Genomic DNA, 18,960 nt, shown 5'->3' with positions numbered 1-18,960 from the left:
GGACCTCAAATTTCATGTATTTTTAAATAAAGCATGGATGATAGGGTGCAGGGGAAGGTAAGTGTGCAAAAATTACTAAAGGTGTTTAATAGGAGGGCAGGTTATGGATAACTTAATTCTTTGATAGAGAAGTATAAATTGTTATAAATGTAAAGGTAACTATTGAAGAATAGAAATAGGGTATATAGCTTTCAGCCACTTGAGTAAAGCTCAAAAAGGACAAAGGAATCTTGGTAAAACTTGCTAAAAAGAGAAAGAAAACCCTATATTCCAATTTGGATGAATGCATGGTGTTCAGATCTTTTATTTGGAACTGTGATTCAAGTGTAACATATTTTCACGTATTCTCTATTTTTTTTCCTTCCTTTTAACAAGGTCTAGAATCTTACATATATCAGAAAATGAAAAGTAGAGAAACTGAACGGCATTCTGTACAAGTCAGTGATTATGTAAGGCAGTCTCAAGAGGTAAAAACATTTTATTTGATATTTTAAAAGCTCAGTTTCTCACCCTTTGTCCCCCCACTTTATTCTTTCCTTGTTGTTCGCCTTTATGCAATTTATCCACCCAGTAATTTATCCTGGGTATTTTTATCATGAAATAGAAAGAATTTAGGAATTTTTGAAACTGTTTTTGCATATATAAAAGTTGCCATGTGGAAGAAAAATAAGATATTTTCAATACACTTTTAAGAGGTAGAGCTAACATCAACATATAGACTCTACTGGGAGACAGATTTCAGCCTGATTTGAGAAGGAATTTTTAGCAGTTGGAGCTTTCCAAGGATGGAATGGTTTATTTCTTGAAGTTGTAAGTGCCTCACTTAGTGTGGTTAATTAAACAGGCAAAGCAAACATCTTTGCAGATGTGTTGGAAGGGATTTGGACATTGCAGGGTAAAGGACTTCCAGTGTTTCTCTACCACTGATTTTGCAGTCTGTTTTTCTTACCATTTGCAAATATGTGCCTGTTTTATTGCCATCCACCATGAGGGAAGTGTGGTCTAGTTAGACTAGCCCCCAAAATCTAATCTTGGTCTTGGTTTGAATATTACCTCTATGACCTTGGAAACTATATGAATGTATACTAACAACCTCAGATGTTCTTGTAGGAATGCAATCTGTGAAAGTAAAATATAAGACTACTTGAAGGTAATTGGAGGCAGGGACCTGTCTGCCCTGTCAAATCCTGGGTCTGTCACTTCCTAGGTTTCAAAGCTATATACATCAATTAACCTGTGAGCTTCATTACCTGTATCTCTAAAATGGGGTTAATGCCATCCTTACGAGACTGATAGTGGATAACAGAAATAACACCAATGAAAATGCCTAGAGTAATGCTTGGAGTATAGAAATAGAATGAGATATATTCAAGGTGACATTCTAAATAATCATCAACTGAAACAATAATCTGATGATAGGATATAATAATGTAATGGTCAGTGTTTCCTGTCAACTTTGACCTTCTTTTCTTCTTTCATGTCATTAACTGATGTTATATGTTCACTCTCATTTTTGTAAAAACCGTTATGTATTACATTTTCTCTTTGATGTCCCCATAAAAGTAATTCTTTCTGTTAAGGTCAGTCACCACATTGAGTTACTCATATATTGTGCTAAGATTATGCAGCTTTCTAGCTTGAGTCTTGCATGTTTAGTAAGAGAAATATTGAGCCTAGAGGAAGGGAAAAAAAGAACTATACCCTCCAAGGATTGTGTTCTGCAAATGTATTACTGGAAGCTTGGGGTGGGAGAGAGTTGGGTGAACATGTAATGACCTTTCCCTTCTGCCCAGGATCTAAGCAAAAACTCTTTGTGGAATTCAAGGAGCACCAAGGTCAATAGGAACTCTCAGTGAGTATTTCTAAATGTCTGTCTTTAAGCATCTTTGGCTTTTTTTTTTTTTTAACTGGATTGGGAATAAAGGTTTAATTGGGTAAGAAAAGGAGAAAAAAAAAAGTGTGTGTCCAATGACAGTATTTTTCTTGTGTTAGCAAGAATGAAAATTATTCATTCTTCTAGTTTTCCTGTTTCTGGCAACAAGATCTCACCTTAGTGCCTTTTAAGAATATAATGATACATGTACTACTGTAGCAAATTAACCATTTGTCTTTTTTTTTTTAATTTAATTTTATTTTTGGCTGCGTTGGGTCTTTGTTGCTGCACGCGGGCTTTCCCTAGTTGCAGCGAGCGGGGGCTAATCTTCGTTGTGGTTCATGGGCTTCTCATTGCGGTGGCTTCTCTTGTTGCGGAGCACAGGCTCTAGGCTCACGGGCTTCAGTAGTTGTGGCGCACTGGCTTAGTTGCTCCGTGGCCTGTGGGATCTTCCCGGACCTGGGCTCGAGCCTGTGTCCCCTGCATTGGCAGGAGGATTCTTAACCACTGCACCACCAGGGAAGTCCCTAACCATTTGTCTTTTTAGTGTCAAAAAAGCACACATGAAATAATGAGTATCATATATTTTCTGATAGATAAGAGTGAAATTTGCATTAAAAAGTAGGAATAAATTTGTCTTGACTGAAAATAAAAAGACTTAGAATGAAAACTAAATAATTTTTTTAGGTTTTTTTTCAAAATTTTCCTTTTAGTTTATAAGATGGATCTTTTTGGTTTCTCCTTAACATCCTAAGTGTTTGTCAAAGCAGTAACAAGTTGAGAAGGATTGAGACAGAGAAAGGAAGACAGGGCTAGAGAGAGGAGATAGAGAACTCACCTTTTTATAGACTTGAGGTTCCTCCTAGACTTTTATTTATTCAGAGAAAATTTGAAAACCAACCAAGCAAAGATTTTTCTGTTTGTAGTGTTTTATGGACTTTTCCAGTTACGTCATCAAATTAACCATTCTTAGAGTTATAGGAGCAGAATTCAAAAGCATCTGTACTCTACAAAGGGCCCGTTGATGCCAGGCAGGTGGAATATGGCAGTCAGTTTGCAGTCAGCTCTGTTTGAGATGGCCTTTTCTCTGGAGCTCTCAAGGTCTCTCTGTGTAAGCCTGCCTCTAGCCTTAATGTGCACATGAATTTCTTCTCCCAAAGGTTCAGTAGTTTGTGCTCATGCAGAGTAGTGGGTTATTGCAGCATGAAATTAAACAATAATTGTAATTGTACTTGCTTCCCCAAGGACCTTAAATACTGGAGATATTCTTCTAATGTATTTATTCCGACTTGACCATGGCCACTTGTGCACTTGAGCAGGGCATGTAACAATTTAAAGAGAGCTAATTTCAGCCTGTGAATATTTAGGGGCCATGTGGGCTAATGAAACTGATTTGTTGGCTTGTCCAGAGATATTCACAGACTCTTTTGTAGGCATCTGCTTTGCATAGTTCAGGAAGCCTTTAGTTTAATTGATCCAGAACAACACAAGCACAGTTAAATCTTATATATGTTGTGTGATCACATAACTAATTAAAAACAAAACCAACAACTGCTTTTCAGTTAGCTTAGGGCCTACTCAGTAAATCAATTACATGTATATCTGGTGCTCATTCTTCTATGAAAACAATTGTAGGGTTGTAAACTGTTTCTCTAAAGGTAGGGGTCAAATGTAACTGATACCCTTCCTTCAAAGTAATATATACACATGTATATACATATATACTTATAGACTGTATTATTACTGTTTCACACACTTTTCCTTTCTTTGATCACTGAAAATTTTGAAGCATTATCTAAACAACTTTAATTTTTCAAACAGGTTGAGAAGTTCAAATGGAGTTAACAGTAAGTTTTTATATTTTTATTTTTTCATTTATCAGTGGTGGGGTTTACTCTCCTGCTGTCTCAGACTTTTATAGTTCTTGAAATCCTATTTATGATTTTTGTTTACAAAGTAGCAAGTTCGGTAGAAAAGTAGAAAGTTGAATGTCTTTCTCCAGATAAATCAGGAGTGATGTCTGGTTTAAAAATTTTTGTTACCTGTTTTTGACTGTGATTTTCTAGTTGTCTCTGTGAGTGAGGGTATAGCCACTGAGCTCATTTAGACTGTTCAACAATTCTTACTGTCATCGTTTAACACATTGTTATGTAAGAACCATTCATAAGATTGTATGTGGATTTCCTTTCCGATATGTCTTCAGTGGAACTCCATGCCCCAAGTGGCTAAGTAGGACCAAGCGTACTTTGGTGAGACATCTCCCTGGTGAAGCCACTCTCATTAGCTACTTTCAAATTTCATCACAACCTGTACCTTTCCATCTTCCTGACCCCTCGATACAGACTGGGCACCTTCATCACTTATGTGAAACCTTCAGTGCCTTCCCATTACCTATAGGATGGGCTGCAAACCCCTTACTCTTTCTCAATGCTCTTGAGAGTCTGGCCCCAGTCCAAATTTCCAGGCTCATGAATGAGCCCTTTTATGCAATATTTCTTCCATGAAGAATGTGACCACCTACCTATTACCCTCTCCACATGGTATCTAGAAGGCATCTTCAAATGTGGAACAAAATGTTCCACCTCCCTTCTCTGCCATCTCAGGAAATGACAACTTTATCCTTCCCGTTGCTGAGGCCAAAGTCTTGCAATCATACTTGACCCCCATTTTCTCACATGCCCACAGCCAACCCATCAGTAAGTCTTTCAAAATATATTGAGAAGCTGATCACTTTGCTACCCCCACATATCACTTTTCACGTCTTCCCTGCATTACAGGATGGCCTCCAAACCGTCTCTCTATTTCCAGAGAGCAGCTGGAATAACACTTTTAAACTCAAAGTCATATTGAGTCACTCTTCTGTTCAAATGCTGTTCCAGCTCATTCTGTAAAAGCAAAGTCCAAACACCATCTACAAGGCCCTGCTGATCTGCTCCCCCCCTTCAACTCTCCCCTCTCCTTTGCTCTCAGCACAGTCCACTCTGGCCACTCTCTCCTCCTTAACACAGCAAGTATGGTCCTGCCTCAGGATGTTTGCACTTGCCATTACTTCTGCCTGGAATACTCTTCATTTATCCATATGACTCACCCCCTCTCTTCCTTCGGGTCTTTGCTCACATTTCACCTTATCAGAGAGGTCTTTCCTAACCAACCTATATAATATAGAATAGTAATCTCCCTGTCTCCCACGCTTCCTAACTCTCTCAATATATATGTAATATACTCTAATATTATATATTTACTTATTTATTTCCTATTTCCCTTTCCTACAATGTAGGCTTTATCTGTTTTCATTACTGCTCTTTCTCTCGAGGATAGACTAATACCTGGCACATAGTAGGTCAGTAAGTATATGCTGAATGAATGTGAACAAGATCTCACAGCCAGGATTGAAACTCAGTTTTGTCAGACTCAGATGCCCATACTCTATTTCACATTGTTTGTCTATGAAGGTTCCCTAAGCCTCTATTTACACCTCTATTATATTATTTAGCAAACTGTATTGTGATTATAGTTTACATGTATTTCATATTTGCTTTTCTCTAAGGTGGGAGCCACATCTTATTCACATCTCTCATGCCTAGCATGACCCTTAGTGGGAGCTAAATACTTTTTTTTTTTTAATTATTGAATCGAACTTAGAAAGGAACAGTCTTTTTTTTTTTTTTTTTGCGGTACGCGGGCCTCTCACTGTTGTGGCCTCTCCCGTTGCGGAGCACAGGCTCTGGACGTGCAGGCCCAGCAGCCATGGCTCACGGGCCCAGCCACTCTGTGGCATGTGGTATCCTTCCGGACCAGGGCACGAACCCGCGTCCCCTGCATCGGCAGGCACACTCTCAACCACTGCGCCACCAGGGAAGCCCGGAACAGTCTTTTTTGATGATCTTACCTTTTACCCAGCACCCCCAAAGGGAGGGAGTTTCTTCCCTTCCTTATCCAGCAACAAGAAGCCAGAGACATCTGTGAAATTGGGCTCATGATGCTGCTTCCTCTACAAGGTATAAAGTAGTTCCCACCATGAGACTAAAGTTCTCGACTTTAATTTTGATTTTATGAAATGGCAAAACTGTTGCAAAGGATTTCTCTTGAGCCTTGTAATTTAGGACTTGAGCAGGTAGAAGAGAACCAGTTAAACTTGCAAGAGGTGTTCCCAACACACAGTCCGTCTGTAACCAAACAAATCCCTTGCTGTCACATTCTCTGCCTCCTTCTTTGTTTCTCTTATATTCCTCTTAATGTGTTTTCATCATTTTGTTGTCATTTTAAGTCAGTGAAGTAGTGTGCTAATAACTTGGTATTAATAATGTCTTTATGTGGGTACTGCATCTTGGTAGGGAGCTCAGAGAATTGTGCTTCTGGGATGTCGTGCAATGTGATGGGCAGCCGAGTGCCTTTTGCAACACAGAGGTGTAATTGGTTCAAAGGAAATACATCTTTGAGGCTAATATTACCTGTCTTTCTTCAGTTCCCTATATAAATATGTTTGGAGACATTGCATTGATGATTGGAAGCTGTCAGGATACCATGCACAATAATGTGGTTAAAGAATATTAGGCAGTCTTTTTCGAAAACCGAGAAGCCATTCTGATTAACCCGTTCAATAATAACTTTGAAGGCAATATATTCATAAGCATGTATTTATCTCCAGCCAGGTAATTAAAATGCCAGTCTTCTCTGTAATTTCAGAAATCTCGCCCTCCTTAAAAAGCCCTCAAGAGTCTCACCATCATTATTCAGGTAGGATGCCTGTGTACATAGACATGTCAATGGAGCTAAACGTCTGTGATTCTGCATTTGGAAACAAACACTGGTGAATTTGTGGTGTTGATATGTCTCCAACTTGAAAAGTTGTTGTTTACTCTGATGAGAGAACATTCAGATTTCTTAACTTGGGAAAACAAGTTTTTAGGATTTAAGAGAATTTGGATTAAAAAAAAAATGTGTGTATTGGTAAGTTCCAAATTGTAAAGAGGAAAGATGACCGTGAGATCTGAAAATTCTTTACGACTTCAAAAGCCAGAGATCTTTGCATTTTGGACTGGGGAGGAGACAGGCCTGAGGCTAGTCCTCTGAGGAAGGATTTTGCACCCTCACTGGGCCCTCAGTGAGGGTAACCACTGAGTGAATGCCAACCCCACAGGGTAAATTCAACAAAGACACCTTAAGGGATGTTATTAAACAAGATGTCAAGGGTCTTGACTCTCTTAAGCAACATCACTTCACAGTGATTCAGTTGTCTTTCTTTCAAAGTGGGAATAATTGTACTTGCCCTTCCTGAGGAAAAATCTGCCAAAGGGCTAGTTGAGAATAAAGAGGGAAACACTTTGAAATGCAAAGCAGTATAACAACCAACTGGACTCGTGCCATTGGGTGGTCTTTTGGGCATCGTTGCTCTCAGTATTGGATTAGATAATACATGAGCAAGCTTTTTATATAATCTGAAGCTCAGTACAAGAGTACAAATGTATTGGTGTGATAATTTTCGTTATTATTATATCAAGGTCATGTGCTCAGGGTCCAGTAATAGGCTACCTTATCCTGAATTCTCCTCTGTAGTGAATAGTGTTTCTGTGGATTTCAGACTCCACATTCCAGGCTCTTGTAACTGGGTCTTTCAGCTCAGCAGTAATCCGTTATTTTGACTCCAGCTGTCAACTGAAGAAAGTATCTGGTGAGGAACACTGTAACTCACATCGACTCTGATTTGTTAAGATACAGCTCTTAACAGGAAAATGCAGATCACTTGCTTCTAATTAAAGCTGGTCTTTAGCTCTCTCTGGGAAAAGAAGATGAACTCTGCAAAATCAACAGTAGATGTCCCCACAGTCCGCTGTGCATTAGATTTGATCTGGAAAAGAAAAACCAGAAAGACCACAGATTAAAATGCTCTTTAAAAGCAAGTTCCACATCTGAATGGATTAGTGTGGTATTTGGTATTCAGGAGAGTGGAGGTAATAGCGCTACCTCAGAACATATTATATAATCTCATATAATCTATTCCTAAGACTGGGATATCCTTCCTGTTTGAGGCATAGTTTATTTTAAATACTGTATTATAGATAATATTTTTTAAAGATTTTTTTTAAAAATTTATTTATTTTTGGTTGTGTTGGGTCTTCGTTTCTGTGTGAGGGCTTTCTCTAGTGCAGCCCACAGGCCTCTCCGGTTGCGGAGCACAGGCTCCAGATGCACAGGATCAGTAGTTGTGGCTCACGGGCCTAGTTGCTCTGCGGCGTGTGGGATCTTCCCAGACCAGGGCTCGAACCCGTGTCCCCTGCATTGTTTGGCAGGTGGATTCTCAACCACTGTGCCACCAGGGAAGCCCCAAGATTTTTTTTTGTTTTTGATGTGGACTATTTTTAAAGTCTTTTTTGAATTTGTTACAATATTGCTTCTGTTTTATGTTTTGGCTTTTTGGCCTCGAGGCATGTGGGATCTTAGTTCCCCGACTAGGGATTGAACCTGCACCCCCTGCATTGGGAGGCAAAGTCTTAACCACTGGACTTCCAGGGAAGTCCTATAGATAATATTTTTGATAAAAGAAAAAAATGAAGTGTCTTTGAAATAACATATTTTAGCATTATATGAGTATATTGATGTGGGGGAGGCTTTCTGTAAATTCAGCCCACTGATGCATACTTAAACTAGTAAATCTGCTTTTGTTTGCAGCCATTGAAAGGAACAATTTAATGAGGCTTTCTCAGACCATACCATTTACACCAATCCAACTCTTTGGTGAGTGCCATTTCTACCTTCTTGAGGTTGTGCCAGGGCAAAGGCATAACATCTGAGTGAATCATAGGAGAAACCATTTTGCATAATTTTAGCTGCAAATTTTCTTTTGCCCATGGTTGCAGTTTAATGATATTAATTTCCTAAAATGGAAAGTCTTGTTAACTGCCCGGCTGGTATCTAGAGTCAAAATCTGATATACTATGGGGATGGGACCTATAATGAGCAGCAGTTGGGGAAAAAGCAATAACGTTGCACCTGGCATTCACTGATTTAAGGCTGGAAGTAAGTAGAAAAGAAAAGAACCAACCAACCATACGTAGTAAATACAGAAGAAAGCATTAAACGTCAATACAGTAGAAGCTAATAGACATCTAAGGAGAAATGCTTTGTATATCGCTTTTTATTTGTTTGTTTTGTTTTTGTTTGTTTTGTTTCATGTAAACTAATTGCTCTTAACTCAGAGAGCAAATGTAATTTTTAAAGGCTGGAATAGTAAGGAAAAACAAGCTCGCAATAGCCAAGGCTACCGGCATTTCTCTGTCCTGCCAATTGACAAAATAACAAGGGTCGCCACACTGTCCCAGATCTTGCTTCTCCTGAAACCCTTCACATGGGGACAGATGAGGTGGCTTCTGATCATCGATGCAAATGCCTTCTCCTTCCACTTGGCTCCATAGCTGGTTTTACAACTCGGTAGCTCTGTTTCAGATCCTCTAGGTAATTAGAACTCTAAAGTGGCATTTATCTGGCACCAAGAATACATATTGCAAAACATGTTACTAATCATTACCTAGACATGTTCTTTGGTAAGCAATTAAATGCAAGAGTGAGCGAATAGATTCTTTTCTTGGTAAACCAGTACAGTGTTTATAAGAAAAGCCATTTGAAGCTGAGGTGTAAGGAGAAAATTAAATACAGGCTGAACAGAAGTTGTATAGAATATGTCACTTTTGTTAGGAAGCATTGCACAATATATTAGGTGGAGTCTAGGTTGAATAAGAATGGCTCCCTGTTCAACAGCCTAAAAGTGGAAGCTGTAGAGCAGTTAAAGAATATTTGTGTGTAAAATCTTTGAAGTGGGATTGGGTTTGTCTCCAAGGGTCTACTTCACATTAGCCAGGTTAACATCTAATCTTTACAACAACCCAGTGAAGAGAATGTTATTTTCACTTCCATTTTACTGATAAGGAAAGTGAGGCTTTAAGTAACTTGTCCAAAGGCACAAAGGAAAGAGGGAAAGGCTCTGGGGTGTGACTTTGGTTTTAACTTTAACTGGGTTAAAACATACGTTCTCAGTGGGGTAATATCACCCCCAAGAGAGCAAAAACATCTTTTTATTTTTATGTGTAAAGCACATTCACACACACACACACACACACACACACACACACACTACATAAACATAAACAGTATATCTTTGTTATTACAATGTCAGGGAAGGGGCAATTAGGAAAAAAAGTCTAAAACAGCTCCTAAGGGGGATGATAATAAACACAGGGTTAAACTGGGTTAAACTATCTCTTTAAAAGTATGCTAACACATACATATGGAATCTAAAAAAAAAAGAAAAGAAAAAAAGAAAATGGTCAGAAGAACCTAGGGGTAAGACAGGAATAAAGATGCAGACCTACTAGAGAATGGACTTGAGGACACGGGGAGGGAGAAGGGTAAGCTGTGACAAAGCGAGAGAGTGGCATGGAGATATATACACTACCAAACGTAAAACAGATAGCTAGTGGGAAGCAGCAGCATAGCACAGGGAGATCAGCTCAGTGGTTTGTGACCACCTAGAGGGGTGGGATAGGGAGGGTGGGAGGAAGAGGCAAGAGGGAGGAGATATGGGGACATATGTATATGTAGAGCTGATTCACTTTGTTATAAAGCAGAAACTAACACACCATTGTAAAGCAATTATATTCCAATAAAGATTTTTTTTTAAAAAGTACTTGTCTTTAACAAAAGAAGCATAGCCTTGCTACTCTGATTTTATTTTTTCTATTTATAATTTATAATAAGAACAACTTAATATTTATGTGACATCTGATGCTTTGTTCATTCTCCCCCTCCCTCTTTACTGGACTATAACATGGCCAGATGTCTGTACTTGCCTCTGAACAGATGAAATTCCCATTCCCCTCTGATCCTTTGAGAAACTGAACTGATTCTGAGTTGATATTTAGGACGCCGTTCACGTCACAGACATGGATCTCATTGAACCCCTCCCCTGCACTTCTCTTTGCCACAGGAGAAGAAGTAACTGTCTACAGGCTGGAGGAGAGTTCCCCTTTGAATCTGGATAAAAGCATGTCTTCTTGGTCCCAGCGAGGGAGATCTGCAATGATCCAGGTGTTGTCCCAAGAGGAGATGGATGGTGGCCTCCGCAAAGCCATGAGAGTCATTAGTACCTGGTCTGAGGATGACGTCCTCAAGCCGGGGCACGTTTTCATTGTGAAGTCCTTTCTTTCTGAGGTTGTGCAGGCATGGCACAAAATCTTCCAGGAGAGTACTGTGCTTCATCTCTGCCTCAGGGTAAGTCAGAGACCCAGAGCCCAGATGGACAGGTTGAAGAAAGGGGATCTGGCTCTATCCTGGTCAAAGGCCATTATCTTCTTTTTTTTTTTTTTCTGGTGAATACTTCCTTTATGTATAATATTCATATATCACAGATCATTGATTAAGAAGTGTCAAATACCATTGATATTATTAGGGTAGATATACACGCATATTGATGTATATACACACATATATATGTATATATTTATATTCATATGTATGTATATATTCACGCACATTCATCTATAAAGCCAATATTTTACCTAATGTGAAAACAGAGGCACACCCATCAAGGTCAGAACAAAGCGAGAATGCCCACCATCTCCACCACTATTCAGCACATTACTGGAGGTATTAACCAACTCAATTAGACAAGAGAAAGCAAAAGTATAAAAACTGGAACAGAATAAGAATGAAAACTAACTCTGTTTGCAGATGATATGATAGTAATGATAGAAAGCCTGAAGAACTAGTGATAAAAACAACTCAAGCAATAAAAGAAATCAGCAAGGTGGCAAGGTTAATAAAATTAACACACCAAAATTAATAACTTTCATATAAGCAAATAATAACTAGTAGAAGATATTTTGGAAAAGAAAACCCTGTTTACAATAGCAAGAAATTGAAAATGCTTAGAAATAAGTGGGATGTGAAATATTTAAAATCTATATGAGGAAGAATCACTCCTGAAAGATATAAAACTAAATTTGCACAAAGAGAAAGACAATCCTTAATCTTGATTAGGATGTTCCAACATCATCAAAATATAAGTTCTCTTGAAGTTAATTTATAAATTTAATATTATCCCAATAAAGGTTAGCAGATACAAACTACTATATATAAAATAGATAAACAAAGTTCTACTGTATAGCACAGGGAATTATATTCAATATCCTATAATAGGCCATAATGGAAAAGAATATTAAAAAGAATGTATATGTGTATAATTGAATCACTTTGTTATACACCTGAAACTAATTCAGTGTTGTAAATCAACTATACTTCAATTTAAAATAATCCCAATAAAAATCCCAATAAACTTTTCCTTTTTTTTCTGGAACTAGACACCTACTTAGAAAGAAAGGGAAAAAATAAAATATACGTACATGTATCTGCTTACTCTCGCAAAAGGAAACATAGGAAGGTTAAACCAGAAAGCACTGAAATAGATTGCCTAAAGGGGTGTGGAGGTGGAAGGCAGGAGGGAAGAGGAGATTAAGATGGAAAAAATAGGGGAAAGAGGACACTTCTCTGAGTATGCCTTTTTAATTTTTTAAATATCTTTATTGGAGTATAATTGCTTTACAATGTTGTGTTAGTTTCTGCTGTACAACAAAGTGAATCAGCTGTACATATACATATATCCCCATATCCCCTCCCTCTTGCATCTCCCTCCCTCCCACCCTCCCTATCCCTCCCCTCTAGGTGGTCACAAAGCACCAAGCTGATCTCCCTGGGCTATGCAGCTGCTTCCCACTAGCTATCTATTTTACATTTGGTAGTGTATATATGTCAATGCTACTCTCTCACCTTGTCCCAGCTTACCCTTCCCCCACTTTGTCCGTAGGTCCGTTCTCTACATCTGCCTCTTTATTCCTGCCCTGCCACTAGGTTCATCAGTACTGTTTTTTTTTTAGATGGAGGCCATTAGCTTCAACCCAAAGGATAGCCTATTCTTTTTTGGAGGTGGTGGTATATTGTTATTTTTGGCTTTAGCTTTCGGAGTGGGTAGTGGTGGAAGCTGAATAAGGCTGAAAATCACACTTGGGAGGCCTCTAGTAATTCTGTGTTCATTAATCAGTAGGCATCTGATAGTAAACCAATATTTTTATCAATTTTCCCTATTTTGCAGGAAATTCAACAACAAAGAGCTGCTCAAAAACTGATCTATACCTTCAACCAAGTGAAACCACAAACCATTCCCTACACTCCAAGGTGAGGAAATATTGGCACCCTGGCCCTTCATCTTATGTAGGAATTTCTGTCAATTTCTTCTCACCCCTTGTTAGTCACGAGAAATACCAGACCCACAGGGAAGTTCCCCATGACCTTAACTTTGGTTTCTTCCTTACATAGTTCTCAGAGACAGTAAAAAGAGAATTAGACATCCTAGGTATGTTTTGGCTGAAATTGCTGAATTTATGTGAGTGGAAAAGAGAAGATCAAGCAGAGGCCATGACTAACCTCTCAATTACGAAAGCAGGCAGATCCCGGTGTAGTTACTAATGTCCAGAAACATTATGGTAGAAAAACACTTCTATTTTAAGCATAGTTTCTTCTGTTATCTTACAGAAATTAGGAACTTTAAAGGAGTGAACTCTTGTTACTTTCACTTGAGTGTTTCCATGCACTTGTATTCATTTAGCAAGACAGATCATAGTTTGGTGCTGAGGACTTACAGTAAACTTTTACTGTCTCATTTACAAGGAACTTCATAGAGCAAGACAAGAAAAGTTGAATCCAGTACTCTTTATAAGAGAGTTCCTCAGAAAGAAGGGAGGTGGGTAAACGTGGGGAAAACTCCCAGTCTTTGCATTCCATTCTTTCAGTAGAAAGGCAAAGGCATGTGCATTGAGGCTGCTGGGACTAGAGTTAGGTCATCTCCCCTGGTGCTCTCTGTTTAGTAATATAAGTCCCACCTTTGCTGCCTTTCGGGGAATCAATGGCCTCTTCCCACCCTCCCTTGCCATAGGTTCCTGGAAGTTTTCTTAATCTACTGCCATTCAGCCAAGCAGTGGTTGACCATTGAGAAGTATATGACTGGGGAGTTCCGGAAGTACAACAACAACAACGGTGATGAAATTGCCCCCAGCAACACCTTGGAGGAGCTGATGTTGGCTTTCTCTCACTGGACCTATGAGTATACTCGGGGAGAGCTGCTGGTTTTAGATCTGCAAGGTGATTGATAGCTGAGGATTTGATACAACAGGCATGAGGCAAAGTTCAGGAAACAATGACCAGGGATTGCTTTCTCAATGTCATTGTCACCTACATTTGACCCCAGCTCTTTCTTTACTCAAAGCCATAGTTAAGGTCTTTTCAGTGGAGACATTCCTTGGCAGTGTGTACTTTTTTTTTTTTTTTTTTTAAACAGGAGATGGTATCTTTTTTCTGAATTTATTTGTTGTTTGTGGAACTGTTCTAAGTGGGAGGAACTAGACAGGTGTCCCGAGAGATCATGCAAGAACCAGGATGGGTAATGTATGGAGTTGCCCCATCTAGCTTTGAAGGGAGGTGGCACCATTTATTTCAGAGACATTGTACAATGATGATCATGAGCACCTACTGTGCCGTTTCTCACCTAGATCAAGAGAAAAAATATAAGCAGATGATTAGCTGCCCAGAATTTAAAGTTATCTAAAATGTTAATCTAAATGGGGAATGAGTTTTATACCCAATTTTCCAGTTTTATGGCTTTTCTTTGAACTTACGTTCACAGTAACACTTAGGCATGCATTTATACACACAGGTAAGTTTAAATTCTCATTTTTCATGATTTTGAGCTCAGTATTTTAGCAGTTTATAGTTTAGCTTGTTCTCTTTGCTGTGTACCTTGATATAAGAGTTCACAAAAGTATAAACTCAGTCTGTGAAAGGCAACTTAGTGCACTCTTATTTAATGGAAGCCTTTGATCAATGCATCTTTCTACTATCAACACCTCACATGTGACTTATAATCCTGCAGCACGAAACAGAGTATCTCTAGCAGGCTTTCCTTGCAGGGACAGAACGAAATATGTATTAAGGTCAAAGTTTAGTCCCTGGGCTCACTGACTGGGGCTTTGGTTTTAAATAAGGGATTTAGCCCAGGCACTTTCATAGAAGTTATCTCACTTAATCCCAGAAGCAGCACCTTGAGGTAGATATTGTGGGGACTTTAGGCCCAGAAAGTTTAAATAACTTGCCCAAGGTTGCACAGTGGCTTCAGCGGAAGCCAAGGTGCAGACTTAAGCTGGTTTGACCCTCCATGTTCTCTCCTTTTCACTGTTCTGTCTTTTATTTCTCTATAAGTTTCATAGCCATAGGGCATTACCATGTTCTGGTTCATTTAAAATGATAGGGCCTTTTCCTTGTCCTCTCTGACTTTCCCATCTCTCCACACCCGGGATTCTGTGCTGAAAGCCAGGCTTGGAGGATGGAGACAGTCGAGATGAACAGGCAATCCTGGGACATCGTGAGCAATGTACACTAAGACTGCAAACCCATTTTGATTGAAATTTCTGTCACACGCTTAAGGATGTATACATATATACTTCTCAAACTATACATAAGTCCTTCTGTCCTTTCAGATCTATGCTGTTCACAGGTGTGAATTATATTTCTAACCCTCAAACACAATATTTTAGGAAGCAATATAAACAAAGTTAAAACAGTCAAGGTGATTCAGCTTTTAAACCAGCAAGTACAGTATGATCCATGTAAACCCAGCACACTGATGCCCAAGGCTGCTTTTGTAGCTCATGTTGGGGAAAGGTTGATTGTTTTCATCTATACTTGAGTGTCTGTGCTTTGAGTTTTGGGTGGAGATGTTTAAAAAGTAAAAAACAAACAAAAAAACAGAGAAAAACTTTAAGGAATTAATGATGACTCTTCAGTGTGTTTTTGTTTAATGATGTTTATATTTGGGGATTTTTATGTCTCTTAGTAATCCAAAGTGACATTAAACAGAACAAACACTGCATTGATAGTCTTGGGGGAAAAAGGAATTAACTTTATTTTTTTACTGGGCAATTATGTGAATTGCAGAAATAGACCACTCCAAATAAACTATGTCAAAACATTGACCTTCAAAGGAGGGAAGAGTGGACATCATAGAATGAACATGAAGAAATTGAGATACTTATCGGAGAGTTTTGCTGATTGGTTAGCCCTGAATTTATGGAAGAATGTGAATCCTATAATAGTAATTACAAGCAGTTATATTACTACTGCTACTAGCTAACATTTACTAAATAGTTACTTTGTGTCAGTCACTCCGTTAAAGGCTTATGTGCATTAATATGTTTAATCCAAACCAGGTTGGAAAGGAAAAATGGGAGAATATAATGTATTCTTAAAATATCATAATAGTTTTCAGTTCAGTTATGTTTTACGTTTAATTGATTAGTATTTTTAGTCTTTGGAGAGATGATGTGCTTTGTCTGGGTGGCAGGGAGTGGAGACTGAAAGATGAGTTAGCTGCAGTTAGGAGAGGCCGTGTCATCACGGTCCTGGGGGCTGACTCCTGACTCCACCTGAATTAGCTGCATGACCAGGGGGCAACCACCTTGAGTCCCACTTCCCTCATTTGTAATAATGTCAATAATGTTATGCGCTTAACTCAGAGTGTTGTTAAGGGGCTGAAACTGAGCAAGTTCCCGACACAGTGAATGTTATTGTTGTTAGTATTAGTCTCTGTGTGGCTTGTTAAAATGGAAGTTAATCTTCAGTTGTGGGTAGTCTACTCTTAGCTGTGTGGTCCTGGTGATACTTGAGGGAGATCCCAGCTTTGGCCTCTGTAGAGTGAAGCCCTGATCAGCTTGCTGTGGCTCCCTATTGCTTTGAGGGAAAGAAGGAATGAGAAACACTCTGGCAGTTTATTCTTTCAGTTTCTTCTTTTCTTCTCTTTCCTTTCTTCCAAGGGAGTGCCAGTCATTAACTCAGGAGCTACCACATCAGGCCAGGAAGCTGAACTCTAGGGAGAGGCTTGACTAATTTCTGATCACTTGTAATTATACTGTAGTCTTCCAGTCTCCTTCCATTTAAAAATCTTACACGTGAGAGCCTGAATCGTCATCCTTATACATGAAATCCAGTATTTAGTTTCCAGCAATAGGAATGAAAAACAATTGTATTTCAAATTACAGTGGTCTGTGGCATGTTTTTTTTTAAGCTCGCTATTTTTTTTTCAAATAACTTTTGGAGATATTAATTTTTTATTCAGCAAAACAGTTTCCAGTATAAGTCAGCATTAGCATCAGCATCAGCATGGTGCATTCTGCTGCTACAAGGAAGGTGACTTCTTTCCATTGATGTAGAAGTTCATTGATGCATCCCAAGGTGATTGGAATCAGAATGTAGGTCTCTGAGTTTCTCATAAGGATGTGCTATGTATTGCCTGTACATGGGCATTTACTCTGTTAATGCCAGTAAAGAGATAGCACTGGAATTTTTAGATCTTAAAATGTCTTATTGTCTTTCATGTCTTCCAAATATCTACGTATGTGGGTAGGATGGGCACCTATGTTAAAGTTTGCCAATTGGGTGTCTCCTGTGTAGCCGGGAGAGGCTGGGGTGGTAGTAGTGGGTGTGATGGTGCAGCATGATTGGTTCTCTGAATTGCTTTCTTTTTTTAACTCATTGGAATGCCCCTTCTGCCATTCAAGGGTCCCAAAAGATGTTTTTAGTAGTTAAGCTTTGAGCTGTCAGATTGGTTTTAGGGATATAAAGGTTTGTAGAAACCCTTTACTCTCAGTCTTATAGGAGGTTCTATTCATTAGGAAATAGTACTTTAGGAAAGTGAGATAATCAGAACATGATTTTACCAGTGGTAAGAAAATAGTTTTACTTCACAAGAGCTCTTGATAGAATAAAGACAAAAATAGCAGTTGACATGTTTCAGCTTCTTCTGGATCAGACATTTCACTAAGCAGTTTGTATATGCTAGTTCATGTAATCCTCTCAGTAACCCTATAGGATAAGGCCCATGATTATCCACACTTTCAGGTGATACAGTTGAGACTCAGAGATTAAAGAAGGTGTCCAGATCACACAACTAGGGAGTGATGGGGCTGTGAGTGGGACCCAGATCCTTTGACTTCTGCCTATTTAACAGGCTACAAGATTGAAAGTAAATGGGAGCTGATGTGATTTTGATAGACTTTTTTTCCCCTATAAAACCTCCTTTTCCACAATTCTTTAGGTATTGTGCGTATTTCAGCTTAAATTTACAGTTTACTCAGACGTCAGTCAGCCTAAAGCTTTCATCACTGCTGGGAATTGTAGGCATAAAGTCAGGTCTGAGCTTAAATGTGTGAAGGATTTGTAGCCTTTAGTCTCTCTATTGGGGGTACATGGGCTGTCTGTTTGTTGTTTATTTACTACATAGTTAAACATAGTTGTTCTGTTTATTTGCTACATGTTTGCTGTATAGTTAGGGTCTTGTTAGGCTGTTCCTTTTTTTTTTTTTGCGGTACGCGGGCCTCTCACCGCTGTGGCCTCTCCCGTTGCGGAGCACAGGCTCCAGACGCGCAGGCTCAGCGGCCATGGCTCACGGGCCCAGCCGCTCCGCAGCATGTGGGATCTTCCCGGACCGGGGCACGAACCTGTGTCCCCTGCATCGGCAGGCGGACCCTCAACCACTGCGCCACCAGGGCAGCCCAGGCTTTTCCTTTTTATATCTGTAATGAGAAAAGCATAAAGAACCCAGCCTATTCATATGACTTTTTCTTTAAAAAACAAAGCACATCTTGCATACTGCCCCTTGAGCCTGTGTTTCAGACTTATTTTCCCTTTCCCTATTCAAAATCAGTGTACAAAGAGATTCTAAGCCAAGGGTTCTGAAACGGGCTCTGGGTAGAATTCAGAGGATCTGTGTACTTTGATGAAAAAACAAATTAAAATTATACCTTGGGACTTCCCTGGTGGCGCAGTGGTTAGCAACCCGCCTGCCAGTGCAGGGGACACGGGTTCGAGCCCAGGTCCGGGAAGATCCCTCATGCCGTGGAGCAACTAAGCCCGTGAGCCACAGCTACTGAGCCCACGTGCCTCAACTACTGCAGCCCGTGTGCCTAGAGCCTGTGCTCTGCAACAAAGAGAAG

The 18,960-nt window shown here is 39.3% G+C and overlaps 1 protein-coding gene across 1 annotated transcript in view; it reads left to right on the top strand.

The window, feature by feature from the left end:
- Window positions 1–18,960, top strand: part of TRPM6 (transient receptor potential cation channel subfamily M member 6) — a 140,091-nt gene that overhangs the window by 110,812 nt on the left and 10,319 nt on the right. Inside the window, 8 exon segments of the mRNA XM_082628121.1 lie at window positions 376–467; window positions 1,794–1,852; window positions 3,695–3,720; window positions 6,560–6,610; window positions 8,543–8,608; window positions 10,854–11,137; window positions 13,014–13,096; window positions 13,854–14,059. Coding sequence (XP_082484247.1) covers window positions 376–467; window positions 1,794–1,852; window positions 3,695–3,720; window positions 6,560–6,610; window positions 8,543–8,608; window positions 10,854–11,137; window positions 13,014–13,096; window positions 13,854–14,059 — 867 coding nt within the window.

Source organism: Mesoplodon mirus (genome assembly GCF_964341445.2).
Source record: "Mesoplodon mirus genome assembly, chromosome: 1".
Classification (NCBI taxonomy): Eukaryota; Metazoa; Chordata; class Mammalia; order Artiodactyla; family Ziphiidae; genus Mesoplodon; species Mesoplodon mirus.
The sequence above is the reverse complement of the archived record's forward strand: the minus strand, read 5'-3'. Positions and strand labels throughout refer to the sequence as shown.